Genomic DNA, 18083 nt, shown 5'->3' with positions numbered 1-18083 from the left:
GTCTAGTTGATTCCCTCCTCAGATTTATGTTCTCTCCAGAGCATAAATACTTTAATAAAGCAGAGCTCTTAATTTAATATCGACTAATCATGTCTTAGAGAAGCCTCCGATCTCAAGGAGAGATGTATCTCAAACACTTCCAAAATAAAAAAAAAATACTACTTGGTGTATGATACATTAAAATGTTTTGGAATATAAAGCTACATTATCTTTTAGTTGAAAGGTTTTTTATTATAAGAAGTTGAGAACACCAGACTCATAGATCTGAAATAGAGAGGGAATGAGGACCATCTAGAACAATACTTTCATTTCACTGAGGAGGCAAATGAGACCCAGCGACTTTTTCCAAGGCTCTATATGAAATATGACCACTGGGATTCAAACCCAGATCTTCTGACTCCAAAGCTGGTACTCTTTCCATTGTGCCAAGCTATAACCATACCAGTACCCTTGTCATCAACCACCCTGACTTATGTGCCAACCTATGAGATAAAATGGTTACACCTTCCACCATGAGAGCACCATTTAGAAACTGGAATTCTTAAAAGGGCTATGACAAAGAAAATGACAATTGCCTGCTTGACAGAAGAGTGTTTCCATTTAAAAGCTTTACAGAGGTGCAAAAGAAACAAAGAGAATGCCTTGTTTTCTTCCATAATACTCATAGGGCATAATTTCCCTTCCCATCTACCAGCCTGGCTATAAAGAATTCAAAGAGTGTGTCCTTTGTACAAGGACCTGTAGATAAAACTGTGGTAGTGTGTAGGTCTGTTCAACACGCAGAACGGGACCTATAACAAGAAAGAAGGAGAAAAATCCCTACTTTTGCCAGGCAATGGCCAAGAATGCCCTATAATGACTCAACTATTTTGAAGATAGCAAGACACTGCACCTGATTATTCACATCTTACAAAGCAAATTGCTGCATTTTCCTATGATTCAGAGGCAAAAAATCCACTCAAGTCTTTTAAATTACCTTCTAGGTTCATTCCAGCTTGTAGACATTTTCGGTAGCGACATGCTGGGCAGTTTTTTCTTCGAATTTTATCAATGATGCAATCGTTTCTCCCAGCACAAAGATAATTGTGCTGCCCTACAGAAAGAAAAGAAAAAAAAAGAATGTTAAAATATTGCTCATTTTATGGATAGCTTCTGTGTGTGTGTGTGTGTGTGTGTGTGTGTGTTTTGCTGGTTTTTTTGGTGAAAGGGGGAGTAAGAAGGAATATATCTATATCTAGCTACAACGTGTGTGTGTATACATACATATGTATATATGTATAAATATAGCACAATATAGTACCTGAATTTTCATAGGTGAGTCTGGAATATTTGATGCTAAACAAAAAACAATTATTTAAAAAAAGGAAAAGAAGAGAAAAGAAAAAGAAAAAGTAATCTCTTCTAATTTTAATTTCCCTTATTAAAAGTCCTTTTAAATATCCTTTAAAAAAAACTTCCAGAAACTACAATTGCTCAATATTAATACAACAAGATCACAGAACTCAGAATTGATAGTTATAAATTTAGAGCTAGAAGGGGACCACCCTTAGAGGCCATCTAGTTTAACTCCTTCATTTTAGACAAGAAGAATATGAGGCCCAGGGGAAGTTAAGTGAACTGCTCAAAAGTCCCACTTGTAAATGACTTGGTCTTATGATTTCAGTTGTAAAACTCTCCAATCTTAAATTGAAAATTTAGTTCAATACTGTATAAACAAAACAGATAATACTTCTTTTATTTTCATCCTTAAATATAATACTAGAGGGAAAAAAGATGTTTAGTCTTACACTTTGAGGCTAAAGGCAATGATGGGTGAATCAGAGACTTGATCTCATGAACCAATCTATACACCATATAAATGCTCTCACCACTGCAAACCCTTTTGGACATTAACGGATCAATTTATCATCAAACATCAAAGTATCAACCCCCAGGATTTTTGCCTGGCATTCCTGTACAAATACCTCTGATAGATTTGGGCTGATGAAGCAATCCTAGAATAGCTGAGAAAAGTGACTAGCTAAATTTCTCTCCTAGGTCTCCTAGCCCTGCATTTTGCTGTGAAGATCTGGCAATGGAGTTTAAGGAGTATCCTTTTAAAATTTTCACCTTTTCCCCTTGTTGCCCATACCAACCAAAGCTCTAGGGCCGCATACCCCAGGCTGAGCCACAGGAAACAAACAAAAGTGGCCAAGGCAGTTAAAAGGGAAAAATGTCTTTTCGATTTTTCCCTGACCCAGCTGCAGCCAGCTGGAATCCTTTGGCAGGAGTTTGGAGAACTACTGGGTGGTGGGAAGGAGGAACGTTGCCTGACCTCATTGGGAGTTACACTGCCAAGAAGCACCATTACATTAGGAGAGCCCATGCTACTCTGGAGAGCATCCAGAAGAGGGCTGCAGAGGGACCCTGGATTGTAGAGCAAGCAAGTTACTAAGCCCACACATCCTTCCTTCCTCCTGTACCATTACAGCCTCCCAGAAACGGTAGAGAAGTGAGTGGGAAAGTGGAGAATGAAGAAGGACCTCAGTAGGTTCTCAAGCTTAGGCAGGTCTACCCTAGAAAAGAGGGTTAATTAACATGTTAGGGTGTGCCTGAAACATACCATGTGCACACCTATGCCTCAAGACAAAGAGAAAAAAGTAAGAATTGGACTTTTCCATGGGACAAAATGGAAAGAAAGCCATATTTATAGTTCTAAAGAACTGGGTTGAGTTCTGCCTGGCTGCTGCAAGTCATACACCCACTAGGACTAATAAAAAGGCATCTTGCAACCATTTTCCAAAGGGGGAAAAAACTTATACAGGGGAAACAATGTTTCTCCCCATTTACTTACATAGGTTGGGTTAATAATTTGTGGGGAAAGAATGTTAACATTAAAGGATAGTTGCTGAATTTTTGTAGAAATAAGTTATATTCACTTTTCCTGATATGAAGCATCCAATGATATCTTTTGTAATAAGTCTAGAGATCTATGAGCCAACGGCTCTGCCACCAACAGCCCTGGTGACTCGACAGATATGATCTCATTTCCTTATTTGTAAAATTAAGAATTTGTATTCAATCTCTCAAATGAATTTTTTTCCAGTGCCATTATTCTATGACCTTGAGGATGCGAGTGCCTCCTAAGTAACAAGCCTTGTTTGCCTAGAGGCATCGTGGGGCAGCGGACAAATGCATTGGACTTTTGTTCAGATCCTCTCTCAGACACTTAGTCGTTATGAGGCCCTGGCCAATCAATTCACTGCTCTGGGCCTGGCATTTTCCAGGTAGAGTTATGAACTAGTCTGGTCACTAAGGAAAGTGATTTGGTACCATCCATCAAAAGTTATGAAGCTATACATGATCTAGCAATATGACTACTAGGGTTGTAGCCTAAAGAAAGAGGAAAATGATCCATAATTACAAAAATATTTATAGCAGTTTTTTTTAGTAGCAAAGAAGCAGAAACTAAAGGAGTGCCCATCAATTGGTGAACAGCAAAACAAGTTATGATATAAGAACGTAATGGAGTGCCCATGCTACAAGAAATGTTGAAACGTATAGTTTCAGAGAAACTGGGGACGACTTGTATAAACTGATACAGACTGAAGCGAACAGAACCAGGGCAACACAACTTATACAATAACAACATTATAAAGTCAACCAACTTTAAAATACTTAAGAATTTTGATCATCAAATAACCAACCATGATTCCTAATGACTGATGATGAAGCATTCTACCATTTTCCTGAGGATAATAGATTGAAGGTGTAGAATGAGATATATATGTTTTGGACATGGTAATGTGGGATTTTTTTTCTTCAGTATTCATATTTGTTACAAAGGTTTTCTTTCTTTTTTTCTCCCAGTGGAAGTGGGAGGAGAGAAAAAACAGATTTTTAATTCATTTTTTTAAAATTAAAATTTAAAAACCTTCTCTGGGCTTCAGATTCCTCATCTCTAAATCAAAGGTGTTAGAATTAATGGTCTCTAAGGTCCCTTCGAGCTCTCAATCTATGATTCTATGCCTGAAGGTCTTCCTTAATTCTCAGGGCAGACTTCTATCTTTCCATCTAATCTCTTTCTCTGAAAATAACCACTGTAAAGGATGACTTCAACCACTAATCTGCCTTTTGAATATCTTGCATTTGCTTCCTAGGCAGAGGAAATAGTATGAATGAAGGCAGGAGGCATGCAAAAACATAAAGATTGAGAGATGTGTGGCCATTTATGGAGATAGAGAATTACAGGAAGGAAGAAGGGGTACAAAGCCCAATTCATAGCTCTTTCTCCATGTCAGAAAACAGAGACCAAAGATCTCCTATGCTTATGCTGTAATAGGGAGCTGCTCAATGTATTTGGTCACATTTGTTAGATAAACAATGATCACTATTAATCACCACTTAGAAGTAGCTAAATTCCTCACTACAGAGCTAGGACCAGGATGTGACAAGCTTGGATATTGACCCAGCATTCTACCTTGGAGAATACTGGCAGTCCCTGTAGTTATGGGATCATAGATTTATCAGAGGCCATCAAGATTGCCCTCCTCACTTTACAGATGACAAAACAGAGGCTTAGAGAGATTAAATGGCTTGCCCAAGGTTCCCCAGGTAGTATCTGAGGAGGAATCTGAACCTTCCTGACCCCAAGTGCAATGCTCCAAGGTGTTTCAGCAGCAAGGAAAGAACAAAGCTAAGCAAACCTCTACCTAGGAAGAGTAAGTCAAAATACAAAACTACTAAACAGATGGGAAACAATAAGTCTATCCCTAGTTCCCTCAATTGAGGGTGTGATTTCTGATATTTGTTCTGAGCACAAAAATTCCAAGTTTCAGCTCTGTGGGACCCTACGTGACTAGATTTATTCAACTGGTTTGGACTCCAATTTCCAAGAAATATAATATTTCTCATGCATGGCTTTAACATAGGGTGATAACCTAAAGTACTTGTAGCAGTTTGTATTGAAAGCCCACTGAACATCCAAGCTAAATCTCAGGACTCTTCCAAGTAGGTCTTCAAAAGTCTATGGCTCAGCTTTCATTCTCATTCCCTTCAAGATGAGAGAGTTTCCATCAACCTTCCTTATTTGGTTACATTGTATCTGGTTCTTTCAACTGAACAGACTTGATATTGAAGGATATATTTTTATAGAGAAGTGGCTTTTTGGAGAAGGTTTGGGAAACACTCTTCCCACAAAAGAACCCCCAAAACAAATAAAAAACAAAACAAAAAAATAAACCAATCCAGCTTATGATTAAAGATCATCTCACAGGATCTCGAAGGTTAAAGATGCACAAAAGGATAATGAGAGCTTTGTGTCTAAACCCTCACTTACAGAAAAGGAAACTCAAGTTCCCCTAAAATGAAATGATTTGTTGTAAATATTCTTTATTTAATCATTTCTCATTAATCAACTAATCTAACTGCATAAATATATACATGTGTATACACACAGAACTTAGTATTCTAATGTTCAAAAAGCAATGAAAAAAGAGAAAAGGAACTCTATTTAGAGAGGTTCATTCTGAGGCTGGGGTTTGGAACCTAATCAAAGGGGAAGTGAAATGAATACTGGCTTTGAAAGAAAACCTGAGCTAGAGACCTGATATTGGTCTTGACCTGGGCAAGTCACTGAGCTTTTGTTTCTTCATCTATAAAATGGGAATAATAGCAACTATATTATGTACTTCATCCCAATGTAAAGAAGACACTTGGGAACTCTAAAGTACAATATAAATGAGCCATTATTATTAGTAATAATTGGTCTACCACAAATTATAATTATTACTATATCTACAATATAACCAATACTACTAATATGACCAATTAGGAATCTGAACTCAGAGCTTCTGATCCCAGGTCCAATGCTCAGTGGGACTTCATGTGACTAAACTCAGTCAAAACCAACCGATTATTCATGTTATTCATAGTCATAATAACAAGCAGTGGTGGGCTATATTAATCACATATTATATACACATGCACAGGTGCATGTATTTCTTGGTCTGGACCAGTGATTTCATCAGTTTGGGAAATTCCTCGCAAGGAAACTTCCTCCATCAAGAAAGATAGGCAACTCTTCTCTAATTTATAGTCTTGTGGAGCTGCCTGGAGCATTGAATAGTTAAGTGACTTGCACCACGGCTCATAAAACCAGATTTGTCAGAGACAAGGCTTGGACCCTGGTCTTTCGGACTCTGAGGCCAGCTTTCTATCTATTTCCTCTCTAAATATTAATAATAACATTAATATATAAGTAGTGGGAGAATAATTCCTATGACTACTCAACATAAATCCTTTTTAAAAAAAATGGATTCACTCTTTTTAACTTCTTAAAAGTGGAAAATAGACAGGGAGCTACTTATGAGTGGTCTGTAACCCAAAGTTTAGGTTGGACCTGCATGGACAATTTTGTAATTTACAATACTTAAAAAAGAAATCTAAGCAAAGGAAGAGAGATGACTCATATAGCTCTTAAGAATATGCAAACAGAACTGTGGCCAAACAATAATAATCCTTCTCAGACTGTGAATGAATGGGCTACATTATTTTTTTTAAATGAGTATTACCAGAGCTTTAGATCACCCATTCAGTCTATACTGTTTACCAGTTACTTTACACAACCATTAAAATATGTAATTATTCTAAGAGTGCTCATAGGCGACAATGGAATTTTAAGAATTTACCTCTCTTCATCTTTAGATGTGAAACATGTCTTTCATTTGTGAAGATATTCCTAGTAACCCATCAGAAAGGGGAACCTCTTTCTTCCTTGACTGTTTTTGCATTTGGGGAATGGGTTTGTAGCTATCTGCATTTTCTCTCATCATCTTCTGTGGAGGTGTGTTCATGTGACGCTGTAGACCACCTCAAGTGTATAGTCTGGGACTGACACAGTGAAAATACTTAAGCTGTAGGGGATCCGATCAGTGATCTTGACCCTGAGCCTAACAGCAATTGCTAATTTGATCTCCTAACTCTGTCTGCCACTGATCCCTTCTGCTATCTGATTATACTACATGGATTTCCCTGTGATTATATTATATTAGAATACTGTTGCCTCCACTCGAGAATATTTTGTTTTCCCAGTGAGTAGTAACCTTTTTTGTTCTAAAGGAGAAAACAGGAGAGTTTTCCTTCCTTTGTCCACTCCTCCCAACCACTCACATCAATCCAAAAGCATATATGAAGCATCTACTGTGTCTGCTAGGCAATGTACTAGGTGCTCTGACCTTAAGCAGCTTATATTCTATTGGGGGAAACTACATACACATAAGTAATGCAAAATATGTATAAAATAAATATAATGTACTTTTATTTTTGATGGGGAAGGAGGTACTAGTCAATCAGAGGTATCAAGAAAGGTCTCCTGCAGGCTGAGCTTTGGAGGAAGTCAGGGATCCTAAAAGGTGGAATTGGGGAAACGGCACATTCCAGGCATGAGAAGGAGCCTGTGGATAGGCACAGAGATGAGAGATAAAATATGTATGAGGAATGGCATGTAGGCTAATCTGGCTGGAGCAAAGGAGAATAATGGGCTTATAATAAGCCTGGGAATGTGAGCTGAAGCCTCATCGTGAAGGTCTTTAAATGTCACACACATAACTGCACAGCCCGGCTCCAACCTCTGTGGTCAGCCTCTTTAGAAATTACTTTCCCTCTCTCCCATACTCTATGATTCAAGCAAACTGGCCTCTGCCTCCCATCTCCATGCCTTTTTACTGGCTGTCTCCCATGCCTGAAACACACTCCCTCCTTTACTTCTGCCTTATCCTTGGGAAATCTCACCATGCTGTAAGACTGGATCTGCCTGGCATTTACATGTCATCAGTACCCTCTGCCCCTCTAACTGGACCCTACGGTAGGGCTGTGGGCTCCAGTGCCTCTATCAAAAGAAGGAGCTCAACAAAGTCTTTCTCACCATTTTTCACCAGCTACCCTGCTTTTGGACTTCTCTGGAACTCTTCAACACATTCTTCCCCTGCAACTGGACACCTTTCTCCCACCTTACTTCTTTTTGTGTGCTGTCATTCCCCATTAGATTGTAAGTTCCTTGAAGGGGGGTATTGAGTTTGTTTTTGTTTCTACTTATATCCTTAATGCTTAGCATAGTGGCTGGCACATAAGAAGGTACTTGGTAAATGCTGACTGACTGACTGATCACAGAATCCCTAAGTGGTGCAGTGGCTAGAAGGCTGGGCCAGGAGTCAAGACAACCTCAGGTCAAAGTCAACTTCAGACACTTCCTAGCTGTATGACTCTGGGCAAGCCACTTAACTTGTTTGCCTCAGTTTCCTCAATTGTAAAATGGGGACAACAATAGTACCTACCTCCCAAGGTTATTGTGAGGATCAAATGAGATAATTTTTCTAAAGTACTTAGTACAGTGGCTGGCGCAGCATAAGTGTTCAATAAATGCTTGTTACCCTCTTCTTTTCTCTTCCTTTAGGATACATCTGAATAAAACCTTTCCTCATCCTTGCACCTATTAGTGCCCTTCCTCACAAATTACTTTATCTTAGCTACTTTGTGTATTTGGATTTATTTCCCTTATATTTATGTCACATATGTTTAGACTGTTGTCTTCTCCATTAGAATGTAAGCTTTTATGGAGGAGGGATTTTTTTTCCTTCTTTGTACTATATCCCCAACACCCATCAAAGTACCTGGCATATAGGTTTTCTAAAAAAATTAATTTTTAAAATTAATTTTTTTGGATGTGGAAGGCAGGGCAATTGGGGTTAAGTGACTTGCCCAAGGTCATATGGCTATTAAGTGTTAAGTGTCTAAGCCAGATTTGAACTCAAGACCTCCTGACTCCAGGGCCGGTGCTCTATTTGCTGCTTCACCTAGCTGCCCCTTAAAACTGATTTTATTTTTAATTTGCGGAATAAAACAAGCATTTCCATAGCACAGTATAATAAAAAGATGACTGTACATGAAACTGTATATCTACTACGTATAACTTGCTATACCTTTTAAATATACAACAAAATTATCATGTAAATTTCTTTTGTTCTTCCCTCCACTCCTCTGCCTCAGAGATGGTGACCATTAGACAAAACAGGTACATATATGTAAAATTATTCTACACATACTTCTTTTTATCAGTTCTTTCTCTGGATGCAAATAGCATCTTTCTTCATATGTTCTTTATAACCAATTTGGGTGTTTATAATAGTCAAAATAATTTATTTGCTCAGTCATTCTTGAAATAATATTGCTGTTACTGTATAAAATGTTCTCTTGGTTCTGCTCATTTCATTATTCATTATTTTGTGCAAGTCTTTCCATGTTTTTCTAAGATCAGTGAAGTCATCATTTCTTATAGTACAGCAGTATTCCATCACAATCATATACCACAACTTTTTCCGTCATTCCTTAATTGACAGACATTCCCACAATTTCCGGTTCTTTGACACCATAAAGAGAGGTGCTATAAACATTTCAGAACATATAGGTTCTTTTCCTTTTCCTCTAATTATCTCTGGAAATAGGCCTAGTAGTGGTATTGCTGGGACAAATGTAGTTAAATAACTCCTTGGGCATAATTCCAGATTGCTCTCCAAAATGTTTGAATCAGTCCACGATGCCACCAATAATAAATCACTGCCCCAATTTTTTAGCATCCCCTCCAACATTTTTTGATTTCCACACACATAGATATTTAATAAATGCTTGCTGATTGAGTGATTCTTTCCCCTCCATCTTCTCTTCTTTCTCTTTCAAGAGAAGAGGACCTACCCATATTTACACAGAGCCACATATTAGTTACTAATTTAAAAAAAACCCAAATGACACATTGATTGGAGTTAATTTATTTACTGCTTTCTACCAATCTGGGACAGAAGAAATGTATTACTCTTAGAAATCACTGGAGAAGATCTGGTCCTCCAAGTATCATAGCCAATGGTAACCTATCATTTTCAAGTTGCTATTTATAAGAATGAGAAATAAACAAACCAAAAAAACTCTTCAAAACACATACTACCTTCAACCGCTCTTTTGAAGAACACTTTACAGCTTCCACAAGTTAGGACACCATAATGACATCCTGAAGCCTCATCGGAGCAAACAAGGCAGAGTTTGGGGGGTGGTCCCGCTGTCGTGGAGGAAGTGGATGGAGAAGAGCTTACATCTGGTCTCATTCCAGGGCTAAACAAGTGAGAAGTAGAAAGAGACATAGTTCTTGAATATCTAACAGTGTAGCAAAGTCAGCCATATCATTTCCATTATCAGATCAAAAGGCCATTTGGGACATTCATTTTGTGGGATGAAGGGTAGGAGAGATTTTTATGAGAAAAGACAATGCACAATGACTTACCAGCATTATTTTAACACCATGCATTCAAACATACTCTTTTAAATTGCTTAGCCAAAAGCATACTTCAATCTTTTCCTTTTCTCCCTTATGACTGATATAATAACCAGATTTGGGTTCATTCCTTTCTTGTTATTCTAAACTGCATTGGAAGAAATAGACAGAGTTCCTAAAAATCACTTTTCTTAAACTTAAAAGAAATGACAAGGACAAATGAATATTATAGCCAGCAATAACATTGTTTTCTTTTCAAAATACATTTTTATTTCTATTTTATGTTTTTCTATCACCAACGTTTCCCAATGTAGCCTCCCACTCCCAGAGAGCATCCCTTATAACAAAGAAAAATATAAAAAAAAAATCAGTTCAACATAAGATGCAGTTTTCTACAACCACAGTCTCTCACCTCTTGAAAGAAGCAAAAGAAAGTGTTTTCTAATATCTTTTAAATTTTTATTATTTATTATTATTATTTTTAAAAGCAATTGGGGTTAAGTAGCTTGCTCAAGGTTACATGGCTAGTTATTTTTTGTGTGGGTGCCAAGTATATGAGGTTGGAACTGATCCTGGGTCTCCTGATGCCAGAGCTGGTGCAAGGTCACATGCCTAGTTTTTGTGTTAAGTCTCTGAGGCCGGATTTGAACTCAGGTTCTCCTGACTCCAGGGCTGCCGCTCTATTCACTGTGCCACCTATCTGCTCCTATCATTATAATTTTCAATGCATTCAGTTTTGATTGTTTCATAATCTATCATTTTCAAGCTGCTGTTTATAACAATTAGAAAACACCCTTCCATAATGGGCAATTGGTGATTGGCACCCTTCCAAAAATGTGGATGAAATATCAGGGTAATTTAAAATACTACACATTGAATTATATGTATGAATAAAAAGCCATTTGCCATAGATCCATTTTTTCCCCTAATAGAATACATGAAAAAACCCTTCTCAGATTTTTCTTTACTCACCCACCAAAAGATCTGGGCAAAAAACTTGAGCTAAATGATCAGATTACAGGCATAGACACGTAATCTCTTCACTCTCCTCTTGTCCTTTATTCCTATGTATCTGTAGATATTTATACACAGATACACAAAAACATACATTTACATACACATGCATGTGTGTATATCTCCAGAGACAGATTTCTTTTCTGTACATCACACTGTCGATCAATAAACATTTATTTAGCACCTACTGTGTCCCAGTCACTGTGCTAAGAGCTGGAGATACAAAGAAAGGGAAAAGACAGTCATTGTTCTCAAGGAGTTTGTAGTCTAATGAAGGAGGCAATAGGCAAACAGCTAATAACAATAATATTATCATTTAACGTTTATATAGCTCTTGTGATGTGCTTGACACTGTGTTAAGCACTTTGCAGGTATCATCTCATCTGATCCTTGTAACAACCCTGGGAGGTAGGTGCTATTTTTATTTCCATTTTACAGATGAGGAAACTGAGGTAGATAGAAATTAAGTGACTTGCCCAGGGTCACCCAACCAGTAAGTCCCTGAGGCTGGATCTATCCATGGTACCACCTAGCTACTTCAAAGTACAAACAAAATATAGAAAGGATAAACTGGAGATATTTAATAGAGAAAAGATCACTAGCATGAAGGGAGATCAGGAGAAGTTTGTTAAAGAAATTGGGATTGCAGCTGAGACTTGAAAGAAGTCAGGGAAGCCAGGAGGGAGAAATGAGGAGGGTGAGAATTCCAGATATCGAAAACAGCCAGTAAATTAAATCTCAATTACAAGCACACTAAAACAAGCATTTGCCACATGAAAGGACTCTAATTCAAGTGGTACTTTTGGTTCTATAGGTATTCAGGTCTTGATCTGGGCCTGTGATTTTCTTGATACAGGGAGTTCCCAGGATAGAAATTCATATGTAGCTCATACTCTCGGTGAGTTGGCTCAGGGTATTAAATGATTTAAGTGACCTGCCCATGGCCAGGGTGCTAGTATGTGTCAGAAAATGGATCAGAAATCGTTTCTTTCTGATCCCAAGACTACATGTACTATACCATGCTGTCTTGGAGACAGGTAGATGGGACTGGGCGGGTAGAGTGCTAGGCCTGGAGTCAGAAAGACCTGAGTTCAAATCTAGCTTCAGAACCAAACTGTGTGACCCTGAGCAAGTCACTTAACCCTCTTTGCCTCATTTCCTTATCTCATCTATAAAATGAGCTGGAGAAGGAAATGGCAAACCATTCTAGTATCTTTGCCAAGAAAATCCTAAATGTTATCACAGAGAGTTGGACATGATTGAAAAAATGAATAAACAGTATAACCATGCTGCCTTGACTCAGTGTTTGACAAGGCAAAGAAATAAACTCAACTTGTATAATTCTGTGGAGCTACTAGTAACAGCATTGCGTTAGTACCCAGCATATCTGGGGGTCTAATCCTAGGGTTGATGAAAAGTGACTTTGTCTCTTTGAGGAAATTTCCTCCTTTGTAAAAAAAGAAAGAAAAAAAAAGAAAGGTTTGCATTAGATCATCTTCAAGGTCCTTTCTAGCTGTATAATAGTGCATAATCCGATGATTCAGTTTAATGAATCATGAGATATTTTCCCTTCAGGCAAAGAAGAAAAGTAAAAAAGGTATTAATATAAATAACACAATAATCCAACTTACAGCTCAGTTAAGGTTCTAAAACCACTGTCACAACAAATGGACTTTTCAAAAAACCATGTTCCAATTCTGTACCCATCTTTTGCCAAGTCCTTCTACATAATGAAATGAAAAATTGGGGAGAATATGGCTATGGTGAAAGGAATATTCAGATTGATTGTTTTCTAGGTTTGTCTGATTACTTAGAGGAATACTGTTAGAACACTAAAAAGCAGTCCAAGAAATCTCTCTCCTCAATAACTCCTCTTCTTTCCACAGAAACATCACTATTCTCAAAAGCAAAGCAGACAGGGAGTGTGTACTTTTGGATGAAACTACTTTCCCATTCAAAATTCAGTGGTGTTCCTCTAGCCCCCAAGAACCCTCCCTTTATTCTACTTTGCCCCATGTAAGTATCAATTGTATGATCAACAGGAGACTAGCCCTGATGCTGGCAGAGTGCCCTAGGGTTGCACGATGCTCTGTGGGAGCCTGGAAAGCGGAAATTTCAGGCTGACTTTTAAAAAGAGTTCCTGGCTAGGTGTTTTTCTTTTTCTGTTTGTTTTTTTGCATTTGGAGGGAACTTCTTTTTAAAGCCAGCATTAGGAGAAAAAAATCTGTGGCGTGACTATAACTGCAGTATGAACTACTCCATCCCGGAAGCCCTTCCCCTGAGACCCCTCTATCCCCACTCTCCTGATTGGTGAATGCCTCTCCTAGAACATTATTTCAGGAAAGCCCCCATCCCATTCCCTTCTCTATGGCTACTTCCTTTCCAATGTTGTCTTCCCCCCACCCCTGCATCACTTCATCACACTCTTTTCCTTTCCTCCTGTCCCACCAATCCCAGTTATGGAACATAAACCATGATGAGGTATGTGTCTGTCTACTCCTCTACAACTCTACTGCCCCACTCATCATCTTTGTAACCTTCCAGAACAAAGTACCCCTTACTGGGTATCACTTTTACTAAGTATAGCTAGCCGTTCCACATGATGGGGGTTAGGGGTGCGGTGACCCCGTGATCAGGAAAATACTTGTAAAATTTTTTGACTCCCCCTTCATACTAGAGAAGAGGTCTGATTTTTTTCCTTCTTTTTTTTCTGGGGAGTTTATAGTTACCTTTTTGTAAAATTTGGGTTGGGTTAAGTATTTCATCATATTTTAAGTCTCAAAAAGAAACTATATATTTATGGTACTAAGATAAAATATGTGATTTTATACAATAATACATATGCATTTTATGCATTTGTGAATTTCTAAACTTTTTTCTGTGCCATCTGCTGGCCTTTGCAAGGCCTTTGTGGCTTCCACAAAACTCTAAAATGTTCCTATTTAATTTCTTTCTTTCTTTTTGCTTTTTGGAGGGCAATTGGGGTTAAGTGACTTGCCGAAGGTCCTATTAATTTCTTATGCTGATGCATGATATATTGAAACAGAGTTGGGGAGAGTTTCAGATTGGAAGGGATAACTATGTTGTTTCTCCCACTAAAATGTAACTTCCTTGTCAGCAGGAACCGTCTTTGTTTTTATATTTGTAACTCCATTGTTTAGCATAGTGCATGATGTACACTAAGTATATTAAGACATATGCTTCTAATTAACCAATTCATCCATCCATCCATCCATCCATCCATCCATCCATCCATCCATCCATCCATCCAATTAGAAGAGCTGCCCTAATGGCACCACTTTAAGAGAAAGTGACTAGGCCCTAGAGTTTCAGTCCTAAACAACATACTAGAACAAATGCACACTCCACAGAATCGGAACATTTAGAATTAGATGGAGTCTTGTAGAGTCTTCTTGTTAAAATCCTTCATTTTACTTCCTCACCAGATTTGAGTCATATTACTTCCCTTCACATGAGAGTTGCTAGACAGCTGTGACTGTCTTTTGCCTTTCTTTACACCTCCAGTATTTAAGACAGTGTCTGGCACAAAGTAGGTACTTAATAAATGCTTATTAGCTGACTGAAATGAATCTATTTGTTTTCTCCTGAATCTTATATGACCTCTCCTGCCTCCACACCATTGTATAGGCTGTCTCCCATGGTTGGGATGTACTCCCTCCTCACCTCCACCTCCTGGAAACCATGGCTTTCTTCAAGATTCCTCTCTTATGGGACGCCTTTCTGATCTTCTTAGATATTGGTACTCCTTCCCTCCTCAATTTATCTAGCACATACTTAATCTATATAAATACTGCTTCTCCTTGGCAGAATGTCTACTGGGAAAGGAACTGTTTTTCATGATTTGGAACCCCTAGTGCTACCCACACAAGCAGACACTTAATAAATGCTTGTTGATCTGAATTTAGAAACAGGCTCAGAGATGTTAAATGATTTGCCTAAAATCGCACAGGTAAGTGGCATAGCTGGGATTTGAACCCAGGTCCCCCTGACCAAATCTAGCACTCTTAATAGGATATTATGATGCAGCTTCCTTGGCTGCTTGCTTCCTTGTGTTCCAACTGGTCTTTATGCCCTTACTCTCACTCAATCCTTTCAATTCCTGGGATGCACAAAAAGGCACCGATGGTTATTTGCACATCTGATTTATAGAAAGCAAACACAGTGTTACAGTATGAACAAAGATTCCAGAGATTAATCATGACATGTCTTCATACAACAAATTCCTTACCTAAAATACATTAAAGATGCTTTGTGTGTCTATTTAAAAGAAAGAAATCTTTGATGTGGATTATTTCAAATCATTTCTCCTACTGGGTTTAAATGACTTCTTGTTGCAAGCAGTTGGATTTCACTTGGGAGTATCTGTGCCTACTACAGCAGCTATGACCAAGCCTGACCACAAGAGTTGCCATAAATTTATATCCTTAGTCTTCAATAATTTTACACTGGAAGTCCAATGTAAGTTTAGACAAACAGGGTGGGCTGATTACTAAAAACCCTGGCATGAAGCAGCTATGTGAGTTTGTGATAGGAGAGCCTATGTTTACATATCATCATACACATGAACACCAAACATCACTATGGTCAAAATGAGGACTATGCTTAAGGACAAAGTATAATTATATTTTCAACATTAATTTCAGTGAGATTGAAGTGTTATTCTTTTAGTTGACAAAGAAAAAATATCTATTCTACAAAATTGGGCAAGTGGGTCTTTTCACTGTCCCATGAGCAAGGAAGTCCAAAAATATAGAAAAATAAGCACTTCCAAATTAAAGGATATGCATAATTAATACACACACTATTGACCCCAGGACAGATAATGGTAAAACGGAAAAGCTAAAAATAAAGGACCAAATGGGATGAATAAAATAGTAACTCTGAGTCTGGCCCCTATCCTAGGCTCCTGGCTTCCCTTCAGGCAGTCCACTCTAGCCAGTATCAGATAAGAACTATATTTACTGACCACATGGAAAGCTGCCAGCTACAATACAGATATCAGTGGAAAAATCAGTTATTTTATCTGTCACTTCGGCATGAGGATTATCATGGTCTGTGATGAACTACAGGGGGCATAATGTATAGACCTGAGTATATGAAACTACTGATGAAGACACTTGGTTCAGGTGAGCTGACATTACTGTGCAGTAGTTTAATGTACTGGATGTGTATTAAAAAATAAATCCCGAGTGTCTACCAGGTACTTCAATGCAGCAGGTGGTTACTGTTTGCTGATTGTCCCCCAGGCCTTGAATGCTCTGACTTATTACCTCTGCCTCTTGGTATCCTACCTCCCTTCAAGACTCAGCTCAAATGCCACCTCTTACTTAGACCTTTTTTGATTCCCTCCCTGCGTAGTACCCTTGCCCCCATAACTCTGCATATATTTTGAATTTACTTAACTGGGAATACTTTTTCCCCTTCATTTAGAATAGAAACTCTTTATCTAGATTTTGTTTTGTCTCTGTATCGCTAGCTCCTTAGTAGTATGTCTAGATCACTGTGAGGGGATACTTATTTAAAGTATTTCAATTTGGGGGAAACCTATGTGAAGTTAATCCTGTCTCAGTGAGTACAAAGAGAAACATCATGGATTGGGGGAAATGGGGTAGGCAGGGAACATTACCAATACATCTTATTGCATTCATATTGATTTGGTCTTCTTTGAACAGAGAGCTCCATCTTCACAAATGTCAGGAAGGACATCATTATCATCATCTCTAATAGTTATTGATTGTATGTTTGGAGCTGGACAAAATGTATTGAAGAAGCTAGGAAGTTATCTGATAAGCTAAACTAGGCTTTTTTCTCTCCTAAGTGAAGAATCAAAGGCACTATTCTGGAAAGCAATTTGGAACTATTCACACAAAATCACTGAAAGATACAAACCTTTGCCCCAGCAAGGGCCTATACATCAAAGAGAACAAAGAAAAAAGAAAATTACCCATGTATATATGAAGAGCATCTCTTGGGTACCAGCCAAGAATGGGAAACTAATGGGGTGTCCATCAAATAGGGAAGGGCTAAACAAATTATGGCATAGAAACGTAATTGAATACTATTATGAAATAAGGCAAGATGAAAGGGAAAGTTTCTTTAGAGAAACTTGGGAAGAACTGCATGAGCTGATGCACAGTAAGTGAGCAGACCCAGGAGAACAATTTAAAGAATAACAAAAATAAAAAGGCAAAGAACTTTAAATGACTTATGAACTCTGATCAATGAAGTGATCAAACCACAATTCCAGAGGACTGGTGAAGGGGCATGCTATACATACCTTGATGAATTACACGTGCAGAATGAGACATATATATATATATATATATTTCTGGACATGACCAATATGGTAATTGCTTTACTTTATTTGTTTGTTATAAAGGTTTTCTTTTTCTTTCCCTCCCCCAATTTGATTTGGGGGTGGAAGTGAAGAAAGAGAAAATAAATGCTTGTTAACTGAAAAAACAAAACAACATAAAAGAGCAGAAAGAATCTCAGACATCCATTCCCAAATTCCAAGTGATCTCTTCAGAGCACTGTTTCCTACTCAGGCTCTGAAGTGCACTGGTCCTATGATATACTATGCCCACTCAGTTTCATATTATAGTTAAAAGAGAGGTGATTGACCTGTCTTTTAATACCAATTTGGGCCTTCCTACCCAGTATCTACCTCACCCACAGGAAAGGCAGCAGAGATGGGAATTAAACATTCAAAGAATCAAAGATCAGCAGAAATGTGCAAACTTAAAGGTAT

The 18083-nt window shown here is 38.1% G+C and overlaps 1 protein-coding gene across 4 annotated transcripts in view; it reads right to left on the bottom strand.

Moving 5' to 3' along the window:
* NR3C1 (nuclear receptor subfamily 3 group C member 1) overlaps nt 1-18083 on the bottom strand; it is a 141503-nt gene that overhangs the window by 34678 nt on the left and 88742 nt on the right. For 3 of the 4 annotated variants that reach the window (XM_069102695.1, XM_069102694.1, XM_069102693.1), the window contains exons 3-4: nt 9971-10137; nt 977-1093 (exon numbers count right to left, since the gene is read on the bottom strand). In XM_069102695.1, coding sequence (XP_068958796.1) covers nt 977-1093; nt 9971-10137 — 284 coding nt within the window. The remainder of the gene's footprint in view (nt 1-976; nt 1094-9970; nt 10138-18083) is intronic. The other variant, XM_069102696.1, reaches the window with a different exon arrangement.

Source organism: Petaurus breviceps, unplaced genomic scaffold, assembly GCF_028583685.1.
Source record: "Petaurus breviceps papuanus isolate PSGF00001 unplaced genomic scaffold, PetGlider_PUasm1.0 551, whole genome shotgun sequence".
Taxonomy (NCBI): domain Eukaryota; kingdom Metazoa; phylum Chordata; class Mammalia; order Diprotodontia; family Petauridae; genus Petaurus; species Petaurus breviceps.
This window is presented reverse-complemented; position numbering and strand designations above follow the sequence as displayed.